The sequence below is a fragment of the Gavialis gangeticus genome, unplaced genomic scaffold (assembly GCF_001723915.1).
Source record: "Gavialis gangeticus isolate Ggan-Ray unplaced genomic scaffold, GavGan_comp1, whole genome shotgun sequence".
In the NCBI taxonomy this organism is placed as follows: Eukaryota; Metazoa; Chordata; order Crocodylia; family Gavialidae; genus Gavialis; species Gavialis gangeticus.
In genome coordinates, this window is record NW_017729004.1 from 68428579 (window position 1) to 68455459 (window position 26881).

Here is a 26881-nt window from a genome sequence, read left to right on the forward strand (position 1 = left end):
GACTAATAGAATCATTTATTTAACAAAAATTATTTACAGTGAGAAAAATGGTAGTCATCAGTTCATTTTACTGGTAAAAATTGGCAAGAGAAAAAGTAACTAAAATGCAGAGCTTTCATCTAATAACAAAGAAGTCTATACTTCTAATGCATACATACACTTCAAAGAATGCATCCTACCAAAACTTTTCAATATTTCAGCTCCTATTCAAATAAAGTGACAATGTGTTTCATGCAATACTTAGCTTTCTTTTAAAGATAAGCAGTCTGAATATGCTGCATAAGAATAAGCTCTAGAAAACTGGCATGCCTTAAAAACTGCAATGTATCAACCATCACGCATGCATAATGATATAATTACACTTGATGGCAGCAATAGCACATAATGAAGATTTAATAGTGCACACAAACCTGCAAAATACCATGAAGCATGGATAACCTTCTCAATTAAAAAGGATAGGCCAGAATATATTTTAGTTACATATTTCAGATAACATTTACTTTAAAGATCAGATGTCATAAATGGCAGTTTGAGACTAATTTAAGAGGTGCACTGGCAATAACTGTTGGCTTTGGTAAGAGGTACTGTATTAGGGTTACAAAACTGTAATAGTGAGAAGACAGAAAAGTCCTATAACATTCTTAACTGGTATTAGCAAACAGTTGTGGAATCTGCAGCACTGACTCATTCAAACTTTACCAAACTTGACCAACAATGTCTTCTCAGCAGCTTGAGACAAAAACAACTGCCCATTAAACAAATTGCAAAACAATGTCAAATTCATGTCCTAATTTGTTAAATCCTAGATGCCAGGCATACAGTCACACTAAAAAAGTAATCTTAGTATGCACCTAGAATAATGACCAACCAGTCCCTCAGCACTGATTTCTGACTTCAAACATTTTTCTACTAGGCCTGAGCAACAACTGCAGAGTATTGACCAGCCAGGCTGGAGTCGTATCTTATAACCTGTGCAGACGATGTTCTACAAATCCAACACACCTCTCAATGTGCACTTTCGGGGGCTCAGATGCAATGTCTGAACTCTGCAATTTTGATGAGTGGATCACAGAAATGGCAGTGCTTACTGCAAATGTTCACCTCAAAAGAAATGACAAGAGCAGCCCTTCTTTATACTGGGTTTCATTGGCTCTCCATCCATGAGGCTCCCTACCAGAAGTAGCCGAGGCTTTTTGAACACTGCTGTTCAATGATTTGTTTTTTTGTTGAGTGCCTATAGTAAAATGCAGAATTCAGCAACTTGTTATTCTTTTCAGTGTAAATTGTCTTGAATATGTGAACAGCAAACTGCCTCTGCCTTTGTGCTACCCAATGGTTCAGCCCTGTAAAGACCTGCTGAAGTTCCTCCTCACTTTCTTAGTCTTAACTAACCCAATGTAAATACCTTTCCATCTGCAAAATTTGCCTACTTATTATTTATCCCCCTTTCCAGGTCATTCATGAACATACTAAACAAGAGTCCTAGGCCGTGTGTAGATGAAATGAGGAACATGTGTGCACAACACTTGCAAGTGGATTAAATGCTTTTGCACTGCTTTAATGGTGTTGGTGTTTGCACATGTCGGTGGCATATTGCACAGTAATCCCAGCCACTGTAGCAAATTCGGTGACATAATGCACCTTAAATGGCTTGGGGTGTAGTGAACTAAAACTCTTCTGAGGAGTTTTAGTTTGCTACCCTACAGCCATGGAGCAAAGCACCAGGCTCCATGCAGCTCAGGGGCTCTGCTGCAAGCCTGTGCAGACAGCCTGGCAGCAGCCTGGGAAGGCAGGCTTGGCCCAAGAAAAAAGAGGAAAGCTTGATTTTAATTTTTTTCCCCTGGAGTCTGCTTGCTTGCCTGAGCTGCGTGGGGGCTCAGTGCTTCCTTCCATGGCTGCAGTGCCCCCTGGGACTACCCAAGCCGGTTGCCTGTGGGCAGGTGCCACCTGGGAGGGGGGGACACCACTGCCACAGAGAGAAGCACCAGCCCCCTTCCCGCAGCCCAGGGACTGCTCCACCCACCAGCAGCTCGCTCTCCCCTCCCCACCACTGGAGGGCCAGGTGAGTTCAGGTGTGTGCACAACACAGGGGTTTAAAGGGCCCTGAATTGAAGCTGTGTTTTTAAAATCATACCAGTACAATTTAGGGCCCCCGTTTTGTCTACACATGCCCCTAGTATTCAGTCTTGGGTCATCCCACAAGAAACTTTTGCCTTGTTCAGCATTGATCATAATGCCCTACAAATAAAATGGCTTCTTAGTCCCAAAAAGTCCCTCAATCTCTTCCTACATTGATCCTCTCAGGATTCAGTTCTTTTTTAAGGGCCATAAAAATCCATTCTGTATCAGACAAATGTCTTCTCCACCCAACCTTCTGTTATAGGAAAACCAAAAACAACACTCTCAAAATTTCCCCCATCTTCTCTGCACCTTTATTTTAAAAAGTAGGGTGCTTGAGGGCTAGGCTGCTTTTATACATACATACATACATACATACATACATATATATATATTTTTTTTTTTTACAGCACTAAGTGCATTAGCAGCACTTAATAAATTAAACAACAATGTGGTTACCTTTCAAGCTACAGGTGCCCTATATCCAGTCTAAACTATAAATTCATCCATTGATGCAACTTCCAAAATATTAAAAGGTTTCCCTTGTTCTGTTACCAGATATAACCTATGCTGACAGCAGTGTTTGGTAAGTATGTCTCCATTCAGCTTTCTATGGAGCACTCTCTCTAGTAAAGACAATTTTTTAGCTGTAATTTGCTTTTGTATAGGTTTTAGGGTATATATTACTGCACTGCATAAAGCAAACAAAAATCATGAAATCCATATAATTTCATCCACAGAGGGATCAGAATTAGACAGCAGAGGGGGTGAAGTAGCTGGCTGGGGAGGATTCATGTGGAATGGCCAAGAAAGTGGACCAGTTTGGGTTGCATGCTGCTTTCACAGCTATTATTTTTGTTAGTTTTGCAATTTGATGCTTCTGATTTTTATTTGATGCTAATACGTCTTGAAAGCCAAAGATTTTACAAAGCCAGAAAAATAAACCTGGATCCACTAAAGATTATGTTTTCTTCTTTCTTAGCTCTCCTCTAGCTAGGAGTTGGGTTGTCAGTCAATGTTACATCCCTGGGAGGAAGAGATTTGATTAATCTAGCCGTGTTGAGACTATATTATGAGAACTTGGCAAAAAATTAGTAAGTGCTCTGATATAGAGTAGACTATAAATGTTGTAGGAAGAACCTCAAGTTAGGATGGCATAAAGTTTTACCAAAAGTGAAGGACATCAGTGTTCTAAATTAGAACAGTAAGGGCTAAGGAAATGATAGCATGGAAATAAGATGTTCTGAAAACAAATGACATTATTATTTACTTTACTTGTTTATTATTTGGCAATATTCACTGGTTTTAGTGTGCCAGTGATTTAGTGATTCTCTCATGGTGCCAAATCCAGCTCCCATTTAAGTCAGTGAAAGACTTTGTATGGTTTTTAGTAAGAGTTGATTCAAACCCATATACAGAAGTGGCTTATTCTATTATTCATTGCACTGATTTCCAGGACCAGTTTTTGAGTAAGATATTACAAGACTGTAACAAATATGGCATAATTAAGTTGATAACAAAAATAAAATAATGGCAGGATGTTATTGACCATATACAAACTGTAAACCCATATCTATTTCATAGTGAGTTAATGAAAAGGAAGATGATAACACTTGATCTCCAATGTCTCATGGCAGTTTGTAACCACCTTAGGAATACCAGGCAAATGACACCTCTTTCACACTTGCAAAATATTCTGCTTTTATCATGAACTAGCCTTTTAGATGGAACTGCAAGCATGGTAGGACAACTTGACTGTACTTTGGCTAGGGACACAAATTATACATAAACTGGTATACATGATCAAAAACTGGTTCAAATCTGTAACACAGCAGCAGTTCAGTGCACGTAAACCCTTTCAAAAGGCGGAAATAGGTTTAAGATAAACCTGGATGGATCAAACTTAAGTGATTTATGTTAAATCAGTTTATTGAACTTCTGTCCCAGATCTCCTCCAGATTCAAGTTAACTCATAGTCCCACAGCATCCCAGGATGTTTTGCATCTCTCCCACACCCCCTCCCTTTGCAGGATGGGTGGGCTTGCCTTGGCCCAAGCTGTCTAGTTCAGCTGAGAAGGGAATTGTGCTCTAGCACCCCCAAGCTTCTTGTCTGATCCACTGCAGGCATGTGGCTGTATTTCAGGACTCAAAAGTGAATGTCTGTTCACTTGCTTATTGGTTCAATCTGCTCAGTTTAAACTAACCTGCAAAGATTGAATCGATTCAGCCTCCAGCTTTTTGACTCGCCATACTTAGCCAAAATGCTAGCATCTGAGGATTCCAACACTAAAATATGTACTAAGTGCCATCATAGTGTAGACAAGATTCTTTGGGTAAATGTGACATCTTTTACAGATTTAGATTTCATAGTTTTCTAGGGTCAGAAGGGATCTATTAGATCATCGAGTCTGATGCCCTGCTCTGGGCAGGAAAGAGCACTGGGGTCAAGTAACCCCAGCCAGGTGCTTGTCTAATCTCCTTTTGAACACCTCCAAGGTAAGGGAAAGCACCACCTCCCTTGGAAACCCATTCCATATTTTGGCAACCATCACCATAAAGAATTTCTTCCTGATGTCCAATCTAAATCTACTCTCCTTCAGTTTATGGCCATTGTTTCTAGTAGCCCCAAGGGGCACCCTGGTAAACAGAGTATCCCCTATTCCCCGCTGACTCCCCACTGATAAGTTTGTAGACAGCCACAGGATCACATCTCAGCCTTCTCTTGCAGAGGCTGAAGAGATTCAGATCCCTCAATCTGTCTCTTCATAGGATCTTACCCACAGGCCCTCAACCCTATGAGTAGCCCACCTCTGAACCCTTTCCAGGTTATCCACATCTCTCTTGAAGTACGGCACCCAAAACTGGATGCAGTACTCCAATGCCATATAGAGGGGAAGTATCACCTCCTTAGACCTGCTTCTGATGCACCTACTAATGCATGACAGAGTGCAGTTAGCTTTACTTATTACCTCATCATATTGGTGACTCATGTTAATTTTTGCATCGACTATGACTCAGAGATCCCTTTCCACTGCTGTGCTACTTAGAATGGTACTTCCCAGTCTATAGGTGTATTGGCAATTCCCTCTCCCTGGATGCAGCACTTTGCACTTATCTTTGTTAAATTGCATCCTATTCTGATCCACCCACTTCCCCAGTTTGTCCAAATCTGCCTGAATTCACTCCCTACCCACTACTGTGTTTACTATACCCCATAGTTCGGTGTCATCTGCAAATTTGGACAGAGTGCTTTCTACACCCTCATCCAGATCACTGATGAAGATATTGAACAGTACTGGTCTAAGGACAGAGCCTTGGGGGACACCACTGCCCACACATCTTTTCTGGTAGAAACTGACCCATTCACCACCACTCTCTATGTGCATCCCATAAGTCAGTTTTCCACCCACCCACCTGACTGAAAAAATCCACATCGCACCTACTTACTTTACTTGTAAGAATTGGGTGTGGCACTATGTCAAAAGCCTTTTAAAATACAAGTAAATAACATCTACCTCTACTCCTGCATCTGACTTTGTGACCTGGCCATAAAAAGAGACCAGGTTAGTCAGGCAGGATCTTTTATTAGACCAACTAAATAGCTAATAAAATATATCACATTTACCCAAAGAATCTTGTCTGCCTATTATCTTTAGACCAACACAGCTACAACCAACAGCCCTAAATCATAGTGTAGCAAAGTTGGAACTTTTCTGGGCACTGAGTATCTCCGGATCATATTACCTAATGTGGTGAGCTAACTGACTGATCTACAAAAGTAATATGATCAGGAGACCCTGGTGCAGTGCTGGGGGCTGGGACTGACATACAGGCTCTATCCCCCACTTCACCGGAGAGGGCTCTGGGTTATTAGATAAACAGTTATTTGTTGGTCCCAGCTCCCCACAGCATACCACAATGCACTGGAATTTTTAACAGGTTTGGCACTTGGGAAGTTGGATTTTTGGTTGCAGCCAAGTTGGTCTAAGGACACAGGCAGGTAAGATTCTTTGAGTAGATGTGATATCATTTATCAGACTAACTGAGTAGTTGGAAAAAAGTTCTTAGCAAGCTTTTGGGTGCAGTTACCCTTTGTCAGGTATAAGAAGTCTCTGCTGTTCTGAGACTCCAAGGAATGAGAGATGTTAACAGTGTGACAGGATGTCAGTGAGAATGTAAATAGGTAGAAATTAGAAAAACAAAAGGTAAAGCAGGAAAGGGAGTGGGGAAAAATGCAGGGGGGAAAGGCTAAAGTTGAGTAAGGGGGACTCTACAGTACTAGTAAGTCAAGGTATAAAAGAGACTATCTGTGGGGGAGGGAAGGGGCAAGGACCAGACTGAGGCCTCTGCAGTGAGGAATGGAGTGCAGGACAGGCAGGAGCAGGGGCTAATATGAGTAGGGCCCCAGCCGGGCTGAGTGGTGGGAGGAATGGAGCCCAGGGGGCTAGTTCAGGGGCACAGGGGGCTCCCACTGCTGCATGCACCCCAGCAGAGGCTTGGGGGGCATGTGCCCCCCCAATCTGTGTGTGGGGTGCTGGCTGCTGCTGTGCACTGGGCTTTGCACCCTGAGCCCCACTGCAGTTGCCACAGGAGTGGTGCAAAGCCATGTGAGTCCTGCCGTGGGGCAAGTAGGGGGCATGGCTCAGCCCAATGGTACAACGCATGTGACACTCGGCCACTCCTGGGCCAGCTGCAGTGGAGCTCAGGGCACAAAGCCCAGCATGCAGCAGCAGCCACCTCCAACCTGCACACAGATTGGGGGGCATATGCCCCCCAAATGTGGGGCAGCTACAAAAGGGGTGAAGAGGGGCATGCATGCAGCGATGAAGGAGGCAGTGGTGCTGAGGCAAGCATTGCACAGCTGGTGTGGAGCATGGGACAAAGCCACAAGTGGCTCCTCCGGGGGGAGTGGGGAAGGTATGGGGGTGCATGTGCCCCTGGATCTGTGCACAGCCTGCCCCACCCACAGCCACACTCCCTCTCTCACCACCATAGGGGGGGCAGATCGAGGCCCCAGCAGTGAGGGACAGAGTGGGGCACAGGCAGGAGCAGAGGCTGGGGTGAGTAGGACCCTGACTGGGCTGGCTGGTGGGACAAGTGGAGGCCTAAGGGGCATGTGCCTCCCAATCTGTGCATAGGGCAGAGGCAGTGCCACTGCATGCTGGGTTTTGCTCCCTGCTGCAGCTGCCCTGCATCCCCTGCCCACTTGGTGGTGGGATGAATGTGGCATTGTGCAACTCTCAGGGCAGCAGGGCTTGAAGTGCAGCCATAGCTGCCTCTGCCCTGCGCACCAAGGAATGTGCCTCCCAGGCCTCCATTTGTCCTACCAGCCAGCCCAGTCAGGGCCCCACTCACCCCAGCCCCTGCTTTTGCCTGTGCTCTGCTCCCTCACTGTTGGGGCCTTGATCTGCACCCCCTCCCCATGACCCTTTCCCCTCCCCTCACAGACTTACCTGCTGGGCGTGGGCATGCCCAAATAATTTTTTCTCCCTCTATCTTGATCTGTTTCCCCTTCCCTCCCCACAGACACAGACTGACCTGCTGGGCTGGAGGGGAAAGGGGGCTGGTGCACAGTAGATCCTGGGCTGCTTTTTAATTCAAGAAGTGATGTACCATTTAAAAAGGTTGGAGACCATTGCTGTAATGCATCATAAATCCCATGTCTAATTGAATCCATGATTTTTTGTATCCAGATTTAAGGAGTGAAGTTCGTAGGCTTGTCTACCAAAGGTGCTTTGTAAGGCTTTGCTTTTCTTGTCCTGGATCCAGACTATGTCACCACCACCCACAATAACTATACATCACTACAGAACCATCACCATTCCTGGATTTTACACCTGCACCTCCAGAAATGTTATATATCTCATCTAGTAAAACAAATGCCCTGATGGAAAATATGTAGGAGAAACCAAACAACAACAACTGTACACCAGAATGGACACACACTGAAAATCTATCAAAGACAAGAATACCCAACTACCGGTAGGGGCACACTTCTCACAAGACAATCACTCCCTCTCCAATCTCTCAGTTCCAATTCTCAAAGGGAACTTACAAAACACCTTTCATAAATGAGCCTACAAACTCCACTTCATAAATCTACTGGGTACAAAAAATCATGGACTCAATATAGACATTGGATTTATGACACATTACAGCCTGCCTAACATCTGATTCACCAGGTACCTGCCAGACCTGACCTCTTATATTTTTTTTCTCTCCCTCTTTTTCCCCTCCCCTCCCCTACTTTTCTGCCCTTTGTCTTCCTAATTTCCAGCTATTTCCTTTTTCACAGACAACCACTTTTCTACCTTTAATTACTACTATTGTAGAGTCCTCTCCCCACCCGCCCTTACTCACCTTTGGCTTCCCCCCCACCTTTTCCCCACTCTGTTCCTTGCTTTACCTTTTGTTTTTCTAATTTCTACTTATTTACACTCTCACCGACATCTTGTCACATTGTTCGCTTCTCTCATTACTTGGAGTCTCAGAGCAGCGGAGACTTCTTATGCCTGAAGAAGGGTGATTGTGTCTGAAAGCTTGCTAAGAACTTTTTTCCAACTACTCAGTTGGTCTGATAAAAGATATCACATCTACTCATAGAACCTTGCCTGCCCTTAGCATGTGGCTTATTTACATCATAGTAGGCATTACTGTACTACTTCTGAGAAAACTTCCTAGCTTATAGTAATGTTTACTATGATCTGAATAAAGCACATCCTAGGCTCACAGTGAACAGGAAGGTTGGACCATACCTCTTGTCTTAGAATCCTAACATAAAATTGCAGGGAAACATTTCAGTCTCTAGCATTCCTGGTTAAAAGGTTTTGTTCAAGATATCTGTTAATTACAAATGCCCTGTTTATCAAAGCAAAAAATCATGGGTTTTGTTTGTTTTGCAGTTTCTCATTTTCCAAGGAAGAACTGAAAAAATATCTTCCTTCCTACTACTTCCCCTTCACTTTTTTACTCCTATTCCAGAGACAAAATAGGAAAATGCAAAAAAAGAAAGGAAGGGAAACTTGAAACTGTAGAAAACCCTTTTTAAAAAAAAAAAGCTAAATTATTTTTTACTTTAAATTTAACACAAAAGATCCATATCTGACTGACTCTGCTGTCTACAGTCTTAGTGATATTAGGAATTTAGGGAGATTTATTTATTAGCTGTGGCCAAAACGATCTCCTTTTCTATAATTTGTAAGTATTTGAAACTGTAGTCTTGATCTGTGATAACTTTCAAGATATTATTGTGATATCTTCTATGTTATTTGATCCCCTTCATTCAGCACAGATCCAAAAAAAGCCTGCTTGTTGAAAAATTGTCTTTAAATGGCACTCATAACATAAAAGGGCCAAATTCCTTGATGGCTTAATCAGAAACATCTTAATTTAGGCTACTGGTATTACATCAACTTTCATTAAGACAGAATCTGATCCAAAGAGGCAGCTTCCTATAGTATGATGTACCTCTCCAAAACTCCCTTAAAATTAAACAAAAAACAAAGTACGTTAAAAACATCTATGTAGGAAAAAAGGTATCAGACTTGCTGAACCTGGCAATCATTTAGTAAGCTTCATGTGAACATTGAGATTATAATAAAATAAATCCAAAAGGCTAGTACATTTTGTGGATTTTAACCATCCATTTAAAAATGGATGACACTATCCATTTTTTTGAGCACGCAAAAGTGTGGTAGGTATTTTTTTCATGCATATATAGAAACAAGTCTCTGCCCCAAATATTTTATGTAATCTAACTTGAGTACCTGCAGCCAAAAGGGGAAAAGGATGCATTTCTGCACATGATCTATTAAACAACATGTTTAACTTTTACTTTTGATCATTTTTAACCTCCTGCCTAAGTACCATTTTATTATAACTTAATCTCTGTCTGTTTTGTGTTGCCAGCATTTCTACAGTCAACAAGGGGAAAATGAATTAATGCCAGGGATTTATAGTCATATGCAGATATGCAGTAAATTCAGGTAATAACTAAAGACAAAGTGTAGCATCCTATTCTGCATAAAGGCTATTTTTTTTCAAACCAGAAACAGGCACTTTTATTTGAATATTAGCTCTTAATCAGCAAAATAAACAATTCTAATCTAAGCAGTACATGGGCTCCACGTGAAGATAAACCAATCCTGTCACCACAGATGTGATCACTCTCTGCCTCCATGGGGGGTGACTGCATTATTTTGCTTAAGTTTCAAGTGATAACTATGGCTTTGAATATTCTTTTCTTTCCCATAACACCCATTTCCAACTTTTAAACATACAAAGTGTTTTGTGTGTTCTGCACTTGGGAATCAGTTGTTAAATACAACATTTGCTAATCTTCTTTCATCAGGCAATTTTTATTTGGCACTGGCAAGAAAAGACATTTTAAAACATTCTCTCTGCCTTGTGCAATATCTACATACAAAAACAAATATAGCATTATTGGTTTCTTTATATTTCCTGACTCTAAACTCTATATCAAACAGCTCTCCAGGAAAGGGACGACAAACCCAGCAAAGCAATAATAAAAAATGAATCACTGAAACGAACAGCTTGATTCTAGCCAATTAATTCACTGGCCACTTTAGACAAGAAGTATTTAGCTGGTTAGACACTAGTATGCAGCTGACCAGATATCACAAAAAGGCTTTAAATCTCTGTGGTTATTTCAGACATTGTTAATAGGCAAACAGTTTAGAAGAGGCTTCATTCTCATTGTATGTATTGACACTGGAGATGAAAGCAATAGTAATCTAACGGGCATATCCTTTTGGATTTAAAAAAAAGTAATTATTTACAAGTACGTGCTGTGATAAGATATACTCTGCATCGTGGCAGTATTTTAAATTTATTTTATAAAAGGCTTCTCCAGAACTAGGAGGACACTGGATAACTTGAAAACTAACTGGACACTGGATCATTCTACAGGGCCAGGCACATGCAACATAAACACACTGCAGGGCCACCCAGTTCTGCCGATTACTGCAGGAGAGCTGGGCTGGTGTGGGAGCTGGTTATTTGCCTGCGACATTGCGGCAAAAGCCAAACACTTTTTACACTAAGTTTTCTAACACTAAACTCAGTGAGGCAAGGATCTCAGCAGTCAAGACTGTTGTGATACTTTGTACCTCTCTAGCATCTGCAAACCGTACCTTTAAGTGATTCACCATGGGCACATCACCAGTGCTCCCACATCTGCACTGATTGCCTGTTGATACTGATCTATGAAGCCCAAAACGGCTTGGGATTGGCCTACCTGACAGACTATCCTTCTCCCCAAGTGATACTTACCATGGCTGAGATATTGATGTGTATGTTTTTTCTACTGTAGAAAAAGAAAATGAAATAGCTTTAACAAGAATTCACTTCTCTGGGTCCAAAGTAGACATAATGCAAAGTACATTTGGGAATTATCATGATTTGAGGAGAGGTGGAGAGGGGGCTAGATGTAGGTTTTCACTTGAAGAAAATTAGGATGTGGAGAAATGGGGATGAAGACATTTCCAATTGATTGTCTTGTTTTTTTTGAACGGAGAAAGACTGTTGTTTCCCTGCTGCTATTTTGTCTTAATAGGACGTCATTTTTTTAAAGCATTTGTTAAGTGTGGTTAAAACTTGGGTGGATCCACTCTTTTTGTGTTCATGTCTTAAAATACAAAATATGGATTAAAATAAATGTGTAACTTTACGTAAATTTCTCTCTTCCCAATATATCTTCAAGAATCCAATACACACTATAATGACCAAAAACGCATTCTGATGAAACAACTGTACAGAATTAAAAAGGTGGGTGTGGAAAGAGACTTACCCCTTGTAAGTGCACTTCAGTTAATCTAATGTGATCTTTTGTGCATCTGCTCTATCCTGCACTGAGTGCATGCTTGACTAGGGCAGTTACAACAGAACATCTAGACACATGATGTCTTCCTCTATTTTTATGTTTATTTTATTGTTTGATCAAGCCATACCTAATAATAAGTACTGTTAGTGCTCTATGTAGATCATAAAGCTCCTTAATTTTCTTTCCAACAAAAAATGACTTTTCAACCACAAAAGATTTTTTTTTCCAGGAAATGCTTTATTTTGATTAGCATTATCTGGTTCATTTATGAAAAACAGTTTTTTCTGCCAAAAAAAAGTTTTCCATTTTCTGGGTTTTCAAAAAACAGGAAAAGTTATCAGTTCTTTGATTTTTCAACAAAAAATTATGAGATGTTGAACAATAACAAAAAAGATTTTATATATATTTTTTTTAACTTTCCCGCACAAAATACTTGGCACTTTTCTCCCAGCTCTAGAACCACAAAGTAAGTACAAGCAAGGAAGGATAGGATGGTTTTGTGTATTTAGAGCAAAACTGTCAGCTAATAATCCAATCTTGAAAATGTATTGCACAGCTAGACACTTTGCTTTTCTGAAACCTGTCTGAAAGTCACTGGGATTCACCACAAATGCAGCTTCCACCTATGTGAAGGCAGTTGCCTGGACTGTGGCCTAAATACTGATTTGTTAATCTTCATTACTCATGTGTTTTAACAAACAGAAAGGAAATATGGTTGGATTTCTAGGACTTGTAGCAGTGCTGACTGACAAAAAAGACATACTTTGACATAAACTGAGCAAATCTTATGGAAATTTTCAAGAAAATGCATGCAACACCTCACAATTTCATTTTTACAGAGATACTGCTTCAAGACTAGAATTGTGTCTTAGTCATTTTATTTTGCATAGTTATTAACTTGCTAATTTTAACATTATACAAGGGCATAAGCCAACTACTGATTACTTGGGCTCAGAAAGGGCCAAAGAATAAAATTCCCCCAATTAGCTATGTGATTTATTCAATTTTGTTAGCTGTTTAAATATGTTGTAGAGCCAATAAAGCAACTATTTAACGCTTACTGTCTACAAAGTGCTTGTGCATTACAGTTGGAGGTGGGGGAGGAGGATTTTGTATACATTTTTACATGCTATTTCTGATTTATATTAGCCCACACTATCTCCATGACTTGTTAAGCAATTAAAATGACAAAAGTAATAGCAGATATTTCTTTCACAGCTAAAACTAAATTGCAAGGGAACTGAAAAGATCCTAATAAACTACCAGTTTACTTTTTTAAGATCAAATAAATATATAATCCAATTTAAACCTCATTTTAATGGCACATTAGATGGTTTCAAACTTGTATTGATTTTTATTTTATTTCATGATTGTAAATAAACCCTGGAAAATTCCTTCCCAGATTTTACCACCTGAAACTGCAGCTGTTGGCTGACACTATCAAAGCGTCGCAATTCCAAACTCACGTGCAAATCTCATCAAGTGCAGACATTTCTAATTGATTCCAGAAGTTTTTCTTTTGCTAAGATCAGGGGGCAGAAGAAGAATAATGAGCGGCTTTTAAGCAGAGAGGGGAGGGTGGTGAGCTTGGGGAGTGGAGATTTTAAAAGCTCCGGCTTGGCTGCTCTGCTAGAAATGCGGAACAATTTTACGGTCAATTGGCCAGAGCATCTGGAATCATACATCATAGTCTTTAGTTGATGGTGGTGAAGCCGACTCACAAACTGGCTAAGTCCAAAATCAGTAATGACTCTGCTGTCACACCTAAGTGGAAACTAACTTAATCTACTGCCAGGTTTAACTGAGACTTTTTCTGAGGGACATTGTTCCCCTTAGGGCAGTTGTCAAGAATATTGAAAGCCCAATCCACTGAATGCTCACTACACAGTATGGAAGACTTTTCTGCATGGAGCTAACATAGAAAATAAAGATTACAACTTGTGTTTGTTTAATTCTATGAGTGTTGACAAGGCTTTTTATCATGAGGCTGTAGGGTTTCTTCCCATCCCTTCTACTCCCAGGTTTGTACTGAAATACATTTCACATGCACCAGCCTATCTTGTTAGTGTATAGAGACTACATAAATTCTGAGGTCATAAATCATAGCACAAGGTATACAGCATTCAGTCTAACAAAAACCAAATATGGAATATACTGTTCTTTGAAATGTGGCACAGATAATCATAGTGAGGGACAGAGAAAAATATTCTACAGAGCAGAAAACTATGGTTGATGTGGAAATAATTCCTTATGAGTGGATATTTGTTTTAAGTCTAGGCTCATAAGTCACTCTTCTGACATTTGTAAATTACACTAACAAGTGAGATAACAGCAAGTCTTTGTATGATGAAAGGAGATGTAAATCAGTAATACGATAATGTATCATATTTAAAGGGGCTGCTGTGAAATGTGGAATATAGTGTAAACAAGTCCCTTAATACAGAAAGATATCATATTTTTATCCAGTTAGTTAATACACTAGTTAGAAATATAACAAATGCATACTGGATCAAGCAGGAGTCCACTGAGTTCAGACTGTCATCTTTCACAATGTCTAGTACTAGCTTCACCTAAAAAAGACAGAAGTATGCCTGCAGAAGGTACTTTTGACATAACTGGATCATACAGATGCTTCTTTGCAGCTTTCATTAGACCCTGGTTTATGCCCTGAGAGCATGACATTTTTATTTACCTTTCAAAACCCAGAACAAACGGTGTTAATCTTTTAGCAGGAATTACCCATACTAATGCATAGGCATAGCTTCTCCTAGGTCATCCCTAACCATTACTTATCAAGTCTCTCTTGAAGACCTCCAGTGATGGAGTTTCCACAACTTCCTTAGGCAGTCTATTCCACTGCCTCAACTGTTCTAACAGAGAAGTTTTTCCTGATATCCAGTCTAAACTTGCTGTACTTCAGGCCATGTTTCTATGTCCTGCTCTCTACAGCTTATCATCTCTCATCTTTATGGCAGCCTTCAGGTATTTGAAGACTCTGATGCATCACCCCTTAAACACCTTTATGGCAAGCTGAACATGTGATCAAGTTTTTTGACATGGTTTGTTCACAGTAAATCAAGGCTGGCTTGCGATCAGCCTTTCATTCTCCATAAAGATGGGAAAAGATAGCTTCATCCCAGAGTACTGAAAGAACTGGCACAGGAGGTCTCAGAGTATAACAGAATGATAGAACGTTTACATATTTATGGGAGACAGGCGAGGAATCAAATGACTGGAAAAAGGCCAACATAGTCCACTTTAAAAAAAGGAGTGGGGGCGGGGGGGGGAATTATGGATTGGTTAACCTTACCTCTATACCTGGGAATGGACCTCCTTATGAAATGCTCCAGTAAATTTCCAGGTATAGAGGTGAGGTTAACCACTCCATAATTCCCCAGGTCCTCCTCTTTTTTTTAAAGTGGACTATGTTAGCCTTTTTCCAGTCCTTTGATTCTTTACCTGTTCCCATAAGTCTGTACATTTTATTCTCACTGACTCTGAGACCTTCTCTGCCAGTTTTGTCAGTAGTCTGAGATGACACTCATCAGGCCCTGCTGACTTGAATTCATTCAGACCCATCAAAAGCTTTCTGACTGCTTCTTTCGCTGTCTCTTTTCTCAGCATGTCCCCTTCCGTATCCAAATATTCCTTGTTAGCTGTCTGCTTTCAGCCCAATTCTTCTGAGATAGTTGAGGAAAAGTAATTGTTGAGCAGCTCAGCTTCTTAGTATTTTCTTTGTAGAGTTGCCCTAGTCTATTTACTAGTAGGCATACAGCTTCCTTGTTTTTATGTATAGAATCTCTAATTGTCCTTAACTTGCCTTGCCAGGTTAAATGCCTGTAAGTTCTTGCTATATCCTGGCATGTTTCCTTGGTGACCTGCTCATCTTTCCATTGCCTGCATATTTTTCTTCTGCATTTGAGGCACCCTAGAAACTCCTTGTGCTGCCACATTGGTTTATGTTTTATGGCTTAATTTAAATCTAATGAATCAATGCAAAACTACCAGGCTTTAACTCAGGCAACTGGATCGTGTTAATAATATTTATTTTAAAACACTAGCACAGGAGGAAGAGAGAGAAACTTAGCCTTCGTAACTTTCCTTTCGGTTCAAACATAAGAATGCAAGGTTTGGTCCTTATGTCAGAAGGCAGATGTTGAGGCAGATGTCCCTGATTTGGGCCTAGTGGCACAGTAACCCTACAGCACATGATGAACAAGGGCTGCTTTCTTATTGCTCACCCATATACACTCAGCTCCCCAAAGGCAGTGGAGAGTGACCAAAAGAAGCAGGGAGCTGGGAAGAGGGTCATCAACAACAAACATGAAGTCCTAATGATAACAGTGAAGGGGAACTATCTGAAAATTATATCCATTCTAGTCTGGGATCCAGCTCTTGGCCACTCCAAAATCTTACTAACTTGGTATATTCCTGGCAGAAGCACACAACTTTATAAGAAATCTATTTGAGTGACTGAACATGTATGAACAGCACATTTATAAAAGTTCATTTATGATTCAAGATGGTTATCAAGTCAAACCAAATCTGCCAGTGATCCATTGCACACCGTACATTTGAGAACTCTATGACAGAATTAAACAGCAGGCACACAAAATATTGCTGTATCAGTTTTCTTTACATCTTTAAATAATGGTTAAAAAAGGCAACTTATACACTGACAAAAGTGAGTCAACCAAACATACCAGAAAGGAGTTCTGTTTTTTTGCTTTGATTTTTTTTCTTTCCACACACAATTTAAGTTATTTTACTGATTATTTCATTCTTATGTATCAGGGCAAATCCTTATGTATTTATTCTTTAACTTTGTTTATAGCCTATGTCCATCTCAAATTGTGAGTAAAACCAGCATGGCTGTGTGAGTGCATGGAACAGAAGGAAAGAGTGACGTTCAGAGAAAAACTGCATGAGCAAAGGTAGCAAAAGTAAGCATAATTTAATGCTAGAGAGATATACATTTGTGTATATCACAATATACCATTGTACATAAATAAAAAGGGTAGGTGAGTGGTTTCTATTACAAACAGAATCACTAGTCCTACCCTCAAGATTGGAGGAAGTTATCTAAATTTTTCACTGGTTCAAATCCATCCATCCATCTTTCCCCTTCCTTTTTTTTTTTTTTTTTTTTACATAAATTCTTGATCTTACTCAACTTTATTTAAATAATCATCTATATCATAAATCCAACCATCGCACACAGCACAAATTATCATGATTGTTGATAGTCTTTATCAGGGAGCTCAAAAACTATATGTACATGGAAAATGAAAACAAAGATAAGGTGATACCTTCTCTATCAGGAAAGGCAACGTCAAAAATCTGTCCACAGCTATAGTCTCTAGCACCATCCACAAACATTATACTAATGTTACAAAAAGATTTTATAACATCTACTGTTTCAAATTTTGGTCTGTCCACTGACCAATGATTTGAAATGATTTGGGAGGAAGCTCGTTTAAAAAAAAAAACCCCACATACACATATTATGGGAACAAATTGTTTCTGTGACATTGCCAATGCTGAGTAGCCAGCCAGATAAAAATAAGGGAAGACAAAGAAGAAGCCAGAGAAACCATAAGAGAAGAAGGCCCAATGTAAGGAAAAGAAACAACTCTGAAGAAATGGAATATAAGCAGAGACTGAGAGAAACAGACAGAGAAAAGGAGAAAAGCTACCTAAGTCAGAAACTGAAGGATTGTATCTCAGTGAAGGAAATGAATTAAGGAGAGAGAAAAACAATACTTTAAAAAATTAAGGATTAATAGACTAAAACTGGATTTTATCTATTGCTTATTTCTTCATGCTGGAGTAGAAAACAGTTACTCCAGAAATAATTAGAATTATTTCCCCAAAACAATAACTTGTTTCTTTTAATCTACTCCTTTTTTACATATATTCACATGTATATTTTTGAATGCACATGCACTTACCTATCACTGCAAGAAAAGTAAGTGAAGTACTTCTTTTTTTTTTTTGGCCAATGGAGATTGTGTATTTGGCATAAAATCACTTTTGCTTTAGGGCAGCAAAATGTACATTAGACAAGTATTTCTATGTTCTAAGTATATCATTATAATAGGTTACTCAGTGATCACTAGAAAAATATTCCAATAGCTATGCTACTCAAATTCAAACAAAAAACATAATTATTAAACCCCTAAAACATCTGAGATAATACTGGCAGATGCTGATTAAAAGAAAACAAAAATCTTTGATTTACAAATCAAGCTTGTGACACCAGCATCACAATTACCAAAAATTCAAAACAATTCTTAAATAGTGATGTTTTGCTCACTAGCTTTGTGTTTTGCCTAATAACTTTTGTTTCCTATCTTAGAAAAAGACACCATAAAATAATGGGGGGGGTTTTTCCATAGTGATTTTGCCTCATGGCAGGAAAAAGGCAAAAGAACTGGCCCCATTTCCAGAAGCACCCAAGTAGCAAAGTCTTTGGGAACCAAATTCTCAGGTGAGGTAAATTGGTGTAACTCCTTTGAAGTCCAGGGAATTATTTCAGTTGACACACTGAAAAATCTGATCCGACTGTTAATGCATTAGGTTTTTCTTCTGCCAGTATAACCAAAAGATACATATATATCTCAGTTCTTAGAACAACTTAATTTTGCTGAGGGAAAGAGAAGAAAATATCTGAAGGACTTCCTTTTAAAAAAGTCACCCACATCAAAAAGTACAATTTATTATGTTTAACACATTCTTTTTATATTACTTATATAAGTATCCTGCTGCATATTATCTTGGCATTTCATTCAGTCACCTTTGATTTTTGTCAGATGACTGAGAAGGAATTTGGACCCTGGTAATACAGCCAGATCCCAAAAGTAAACTCCGTTTGATAGCCACTCTCTCCTAAAGTCTAGCAGAACATTCATAAAGCTGAATGAGCACAATCCTAACATACCATTGTGTGAGAAGCAACTGCATAGTTCATATTAAGTGCAGACCCAAAATGCAAAAGGTGGATCAACAATACACAAACGAGCCATGCGAAGATACAAAATCATTCAATCCAAATTCACTTTCAACAATTGGTAACACTCCCATTCATGTTTGCTATTGTCTTTGAGAATAGTCAAGATCTTAAAATATGTTCAATCTAGTGGTAGGGCATTTTAAAGTTTATGTTTACTGATATATTATTTCTGCTTTGAAGGGCAGTACACATTGTTTGCCTTGTAATGTTTAAAAATTAAGAACTTTCCTTTGGGTAAAGTTTCAAAACAGGAAAAAAGTTAAAAGAAAAAAATGAGTTAAATGTTCATCTTTTGAAAAAAAAATACAGAGAAAAATACAGATTCTAAGATCTAGACTGCCTGCTCTATACTTCTGAACAAATGCCTTACCTCATAAGCAAACATCAAGGATGGATAAGTTTTTATATAACCAAGTTTCTGCAGAGCTAGAAAAACTGTGCAACGGACAGTTTCCCATCTAGCTGCTTCAGGTCTAGAAACAAAAATAAAGAAATAATTAAATAAATTAATGTAATTTTTTCTGCTCTTCTGTGTGTTACCTGTCAAAAATGTCATTGAATAATAGGGGTCCACCCAACTCGAGGTGGCGGCCAGCTGATTTCCCAGGCAGATCGTGAGGCCAGCTGCTATTTTCATGGGCTTATGGTAATGCCCCTCTCCCCATACCTCTGATTGGCCTAGGGGCCCTGCTCCCTGCTGCTGATTGGTAGAAAGGGCTGGCTGTCCATCATACAGTCCTACTTCCACCACTGATTGGCTGAGAGAGCTGTGTGTCAAGCAGCCTCTCCCCCTCACAACTGATTGATGGGGGGGGCACATAACAGGCAGCCCTCTCTGCCAATCAGCAATGAGGGGCAGGAGCGGCAGTCATCTTGCCTGCTCACCTTAGTGCTGGCAGTGCCCTTCATGCCCAGCTATGTGGCCGTGAGGACTGCTGGCTCACAAGGGGGAGCCAGCATTTTATTTTTAGTAAGTTTTTTTTGTTTGATTGTTTTGTTTTTCTACAGAGTTCATGGAGATCACCCAATTTTGCGATTTCCATGAAATCCGTTAAATCGTGATTTGAGTAGGTCCCTAGTGATAAAGAAGAACACAGAACTAGACACTAAAAGTCCCATGGTTGTATGGAATGGCATGAGAAACTATACCTGATCTGGAGTATACATGTTAAGAGTATGGGCAAACTAACAAAGTACAGCAAATTCAAGGGGGATGGGGAATTTTACCCTTGAAGGGAACACAGCTAAGCTGTCCCTGTTTAGTTTCAAGTTACTATGGCACAAGAGAAGGCACATGGATAGTTGTTGAAGAGCAGCTGCTCTGCTGTCCCCTTTTAATTCTCTGAATTTCATTTTATGAACTGTAATTTTGAATTTTCAGAATTTGTAATACCTGATGTGTGTATCAACCTGTGTAATGTACCTCATCTTAAATTATTTACTTGTGCTATTAACTTAATCTCTAAAACAACACAGTCTTGACTAGCAGACTGAATAAAACTATGGCCTTTTGGTTCCTATTGGTAAAGTAAATTGTTTATTAGAAAACTATGGGGGGGGTATATGGGTAATTTATGAAAAATCTTTGTCCCCAGTAGGTGTTGTATGGCCTTGTCCACTTCTTGGTTGATGCCTTCCTCCCTAGAGACGTCAGGGTGAGACCACACCCTAGGGCCACCTAGATGGTTCCGAGTGCTGCCCCTACTCTCCTGCCATGACTTTGATGTTGATAGATGGGGGAGGCAGTTCCCTGTCAGTGGTCCCAGCGGGGTTGTAGTTCTGGGTCTTCCTTTGTGGGGCTCCAAACCTTCCCTTTACCCCACCCTTTACCACATCCACAGCCTGGGAGAGCTAAGCCTCCTTGTACCTTTCCCCGGGGTGATGTCTCCTCACCCACGAGGACCACCCTGAGCAGGGTAGGGTGTCCGGCTATCAATCACCACGGGACTGATCCTTAATCTTCAGGCCAAGCCATGGACAAACTAAACATGCCCCAGCCTGGAGTAATGATAACTCAAAAGGTCCGTCACTCCCTGAGAAGGCATTAGTCGTCTACTGACGGAGTACAGGGGACTCCGGCTCCCTGGACCCTTCTGCCTCCCTGGAGAAAAAAGAGACTTGACATCGATCCCTCCGCTTACTCTTTGCAGTGGGCCTGCAGGTTGGGAGCTAGTCATTCCTGTTCCCACCAATGGATAGGAGCTGCCCCTTCCCCTCCAGGTTCTGGGCCAGTTGCCTCCTGCTCCTCTTTCTTTACCCAGCTGCCCACCAAGTCTTGGCATCGCTCACCACCCCTCCCCACAGGGGTACCTGGCCGCTCCCACAGAGCCTGATCTTCGCCCATGACTGTGGGGACAACCTTCCTCTCCCTGCCATGCTTCTCTGGCCAACTCCGGCTCCTTGAGCTCTGCCCCAGGGCTTTTCCTGCCAGGCTGCCCTGTCGGACGCTAGGGCTTCTCACCCTGAGCCCCGCTCTACCGCTCCTACCTGGCTCTGCTGCCTGTGGCTCCCTGATTGTGTCTTGCTTCTTCCTGCCGGCATTCTGCTCCCCTCTGCTCGGCTCCACTGTCTGGGTCTCTGTGCTGGCGTCCTGACCTTGCTCGCTGGCATCCCACTGCTCCTCACTTGGCTCAACTGCTCACCTCACACCGGTAGCCTGTATCTCCTTCCCCAGCTGCCTTTTGAGCAGCCCACACTGCTCCCAGGCTCTGCCCCCGGGGATCACTGATCTGCAGGCTCAGGCAGCTGTGGAGCTGCTGAGCTGTGTTGGCGTCTTCCCCCAGCTGCTGCTCATCCCGACCCCTGTGGTAAGTAGTGAGGCTCATCAGGCAGGGTCCCAGGACACGCTGGGAGGGGGGCTTCTGTTCATTTATAATTCATCTATAATCTTTATCTATAATTTGACTCCGTTTCCTTACAGTTCAATTTTCCTTTCTTTACACTTATCTACATTATAAACTGCATAAGATTTTGCATATTTTTCCTGTCCTGAAAATAAATTTTAATGTACATAAATCAAAATATTTCTTTGCAAGCAAAAAATGAATGATGGATTTAAAACAGAGCTGGATTTCACCAGAATGTTAAATGAAAAAATATACATTTCTTTGACAGATTTTTGGAGGCAGAACTAATAAAGTATCTCCATTGGAAAGACTTTTCCATTATTTTCTGAGGCCATATTGCTCATTCTGTGCATGTACTTATTAATGCAAAGCAATAAAGTCCGGTGCTTATCGCTCCAGAGTTTATTGCTCTGGGAGTGCCTTCTTCATGTGCACCCAGCTGTGGAGGTGCTGGCTGGGGCACAAGGGTGCTTCAGTGCAGGGCTGAGATTGGGGAATTTGGCAGCCCCCCTATTGAAGCACCTTTGTGCCCCAGCCAGCCGGAGCAGTGGATAGTAATTATTTTTACAAGTACTACCCTGCTGTGGAGTAAATTAGTTTACTCCAGCCTAAAAAAAGTGCATTTGTAGATGTGTGACATTTACTGCACAACTAATCAGTCTACTGCGCTGTAAATGTCTCATGTCTATGCCTTGTGAGTAGTACTACAGTTCTCAGGAAGTCTCCATGACTTCTCCCAACAGATGTTATTTTTAAGTGTGTCATAATTTTGTTTTTAGTTTGCACTGTACAAACAAACAATTTGCATCTGATTAGCACAAACATTTTGGTATATCTGCAGTTTCCACATTTTATATGGGATAATTGTGATGAGCAACAGAATTTTTGTTATTATTACAGTTTTTCAAAGCAAGGAAATAAAAAAAGAAAAAAAAATATCTTGCCTTTTGTCCATAAGCAATCCAATGGCGGTCAATGTTAGGATAATATAGCCAATCCTCAGGAGAACTGTTACTTGCGATAATGTCTGTTAAAGAAATATCAAATGAACAAATTACTCATTTAGAAAAACTCTCTAAAGGGATATTGTGTTTTAAACCTGACACTGAAGCAATCTGAACATTCACTCTCAATTATACATTAGTGTCAGCTTTTAAACCAATGTCATTGTTTGAACTAAAAACTGTAAAAATTTCCCGATCTCAGGCCTAAATGTCCTTGTTTTTTGTTTTGGGAAATGACAAGAATCACATTTAAAAATAAATCTTCAGGTACAAATAGTTTCAATTTTTTTCATTATTATTAGTTCTGCTAAAATTATTTGACCCATTTGTGCTTTTATTTAAACAGAAATAAAGATCAAACCACAACCCTGCTTTTTCCCATCTTAAAGTCACTGCATCCTTGCAGCTTCCAAGTTTGACTTTCTAAGACTACTGGCAGCTGAAAACAAGCACACCCCTAAAGAAAGAGAGTAGGGATGTAAAGGCATACAGCGGTGTTAGAAAAATAACCCTAATTTAATTCCTTCATCAAAGTTCAGCACTTGGCTCCCAATTCAGCAAAGCATTTCATTATGTTCTTGACTTTATTGGATCTTAAAACCTTTAAAACACAGGGTGAGATTACACATTATAATCAGGCCATATTAAGAGAATTTAAAACTTGAACTATTGCACATTAAGGCTTATTAAAAAGTGCTAACTGCTGTCTAGACATCTTAAAGTTATGCCACTTCCAGCAAGGATTATCTTTCAGCTATGCTACCCAGATCAAATTAAGTTAACTTTTGAGTGGTAAGCTACAACTTTACTAATAACATTATTAAGGTATGTTATAGGTCCATTGTCTTCTCTCTCTCATTTAACAAGCTCACAAAGTATCCACTATGTCATCAATAAACTGGGCTATATACCTGTCTGAATCCCCCACCCCAACTCCACTCTTTTAAAAAATCTTCTCTTCTCTCTACGTGAGAAGATGGACAGAAGATACCAAGAGGGACCTCAGTGTAATAGGTAGAATCAAGCATTTGGAATCTCCACATTGATGTTTAGAGGCCATTATTTTGCACTGTGGTAGATGCCTAGCAATTGCTTGGCAATATCACACTTACTAATTTATCATCAACAAACTAAAGAAACATGGGCTAGATGAAACTACTACAAAGTGGATAGATGTCTGGTTCAATAGCTGCAAGCAAAGGGTAATTATTAATGGGTCATGTCTGAATGCCAGGAAGTTTCAAATGGAGTCCCATAGAGGTCTGTCCTGGCCCTGGTGCTGGTCAATGTGTTTATTATTTATTTGGATGCTGGCATAAGAAGTTTGTTGAGCAAATTAATGGACAACATGAAACTGGGAAGAATTATGAACATGTTGGAGGATGCAAGCAAATTCAGAAGTATCTTGGCAAATTGGGAAGTTGGGCTAGAGCCTACAGGATGAAGTTCAATGTGGACAAATGCAAGGTGCTTCACCTCTGGAGGAATAAATAAAAAACATTAGGGGTGCACCTTTTTGGTACGATACAGATGGCTGATTTTTAACAAGCCACATGGGCTGATTCCAATTCAATTGCTGATATCTGACCCAGCAGCTTGGACAGCAGGATCTGGCTAGTAAGTCTGTTGTAGGGGAAGGGGAAGGGGAAAGGGAGGAGGGAAGGAGCAGAGGGGGCAGATCAAGGTTGCTGTGATGAGAGAAGGAGTGGGGCTTGGGCAGGCGATACCCAGCTAGGGCAGGGCGGGGCATGGGATGGGGATGCAGCCCATCCAGGGGATGGGGAGGTGGCTCCTGCCGCTGTATGCACCCGTAGGGGGGCACAGAGGGGTGCCCCCCGGATCTGTGTGCAGGGTGAAGGTGGGCTGCCACTGCAGACTGGGGCCAGAGCCAGTGCTGGACTCTTCCCAGCAGGGGGGCCAGGCTGGGCTGCACTCAGGGTGGGCAGTGGTGGCATTGTGATGGAGGCTACACTGAATTTTGGGGTGGCTGTAGCCCCTGTTGTAGCCTCCCTCCAATTCTGCTGTTGCCTGCCCGGAGTGCAGCCCTGGCTGAACCCCTCCACTGGGAAGAGCTCAGCACAGCCCTGGTGCAGTGGCAACCTGCCCTCAACCCATGTACAGACCCAGGGGCACATGCCCCCCCATGCCTTCCTGGGGTGCATGTAACAGCGGGAGCCTTCCCCCATCCCCATGCTCCCTGAACAAATTGCTCATGGCTCTGTCCCATGCCCCACCCCACCCTAGCTGTGCAGTGTCTTCCCCTGCCATAGCCCCGTTTCCTCCCTCACTGCAGGGGCCTTAATCTGTGCCCCCAGCCCCCTCCCTCCCCCAACAACAGACTTAACAGCTGGATGCCACTCTCCAAGCTGCCAGCCTGTGCTCCTGGCCACTAGGGCTGTGCGAAATGGCACTGTTCCATTTCACTTAAGTTTCAAGGTTTTGACAGAACAGCATTTCATTTTGAATTTCATTTCAATTTGAAACAGTTGTTCCATTTTGCTTTGTCGAAATAGTGAGGCTGTTTCAACACTGTTTCACCAATCTGCTATAATGGGGAAGCTCAAAACAGCTTCTCTCATCTGGCAGACAGATGGGGGCCTGGAACCCCAGGAGGGCTGAGAAGGAAGCCACCTGAGACCAGGGAGCTGGAGAAGGGAACTGAGCCCGATTGCTCAGTTCCCCTCCCCAGCACTAGATCGGGCTGGGGAAAGAAACTCAGCTCAGTTCAGCTGAGTTCCCATCTCCAGCACTAGATGGGTGAGGGTTGATTGCTTAGTAACTGGAATCACACCTCCTGCATGGAGGCATTGGCTTCCAGAGGGGCAGGAAGGGCTAGGGCCCATAATAATTATTTCAGTTTATGGAGGGGTCCCACCAGCCAGATAGAATTACATGGCAGACCAGATCCAGCCTGTGGGCTGTGCTTTGCCCACTGCAACTTATACTCTTATTTAGTACTATGGGCAGGTTACTGCTTTTATTTAGGATTTCTTTTTGAGTTTCAACTCAATTAAGTGATTTCTGTCTATACAGATCAACAGGAATCCTGGTTAACTCTGATTATAAAAAATCACCAATTTTCAGGTTAAAAAAGTAAGCCAAAATCCATATTTTTCCATGATTAAAATGATACACCACTAATTCATATAATTCATATCTATAGGGAGAGTGTTGTTTCATTTTGACCATGAAAAAATGTGGTTACTTTTTTTAACCCAAAAATTGGGGATTTTTTTTAATCAAAGAAAACCAGGATCCCTGCAGATCAGTCACCTGTTGCACTTCCCATTCTTCCATTTTACTGGAATAGTTTGGTCATTCACCCTTAATATGGCATCATTGGAATATCACCAGCTCCCCTGGACTCCAGTTCCCCTCAGACTCGACTCCCAGGGAATCCTGCCCACTCATTCCCTGAGTTTGCTAGAGTGTGTTTCTCTGAATGTCTTCTTTCTGCTGCTCTCAACTGAACTGAATTGAGTGAATTGCAGTTGAGTTTTAAACTTGTGATATTCAAGTTCAAGCAAGACATAAGGAAGATCAATTGTGGTAGACAGATTGTATAGCTAGATTTCCAATGTAAAAACAATAAGAACAGGAAAGAGAACAGAACCAGATGTTATATATTATGAATAACAGGCTTAAAGATAACTAAACTTTTAGCACCTGGATTAAAATGCAACCTACATCACATATATAAAGCTCTCAATTGGATATAAAATTTCTTGAGCCATGAGAATCTGTTTTATAATTTCTGCTTCCCAGATTAATTCATATCACTTTTCAACAACTCCCACAATGGGAATGTATAGTTTCTAACAGGAACCTGGTAGAACTTGATCCAGACCCAACACATAGCCTAGAATGGGGAGCCTAAAATAAATCTCAAGTATGAAAGGGTGGTCTGTAGGGCTAAGTACAGACATTCAAGAAGCCTGAGCCTGAACTGATTCAATCTTTGCAGGTTAGTGTAAACTGTGTAGATTGAACTGAGAAGCAAGTGAATAGACATTCACTTTTCATTCAGGAAATGCAGCCACATGCCTGCAGCAGCTCAGGC

At 41.1% G+C, this 26881-nt stretch overlaps 1 protein-coding gene across 2 annotated transcripts in view; it reads right to left on the bottom strand.

Annotated features, from left to right (window-relative positions):
* Positions 1 to 26881, bottom strand: part of AGMO (alkylglycerol monooxygenase) — a 406549-nt gene that overhangs the window by 132578 nt on the left and 247090 nt on the right. For both annotated transcript variants that reach the window (XM_019508506.1, XM_019508507.1), the window contains exons 11-12: positions 22762 to 22844; positions 19342 to 19444 (exon numbers count right to left, since the gene is read on the bottom strand). In XM_019508506.1, coding sequence (XP_019364051.1) covers positions 19342 to 19444; positions 22762 to 22844 — 186 coding nt within the window. The remainder of the gene's footprint in view (positions 1 to 19341; positions 19445 to 22761; positions 22845 to 26881) is intronic.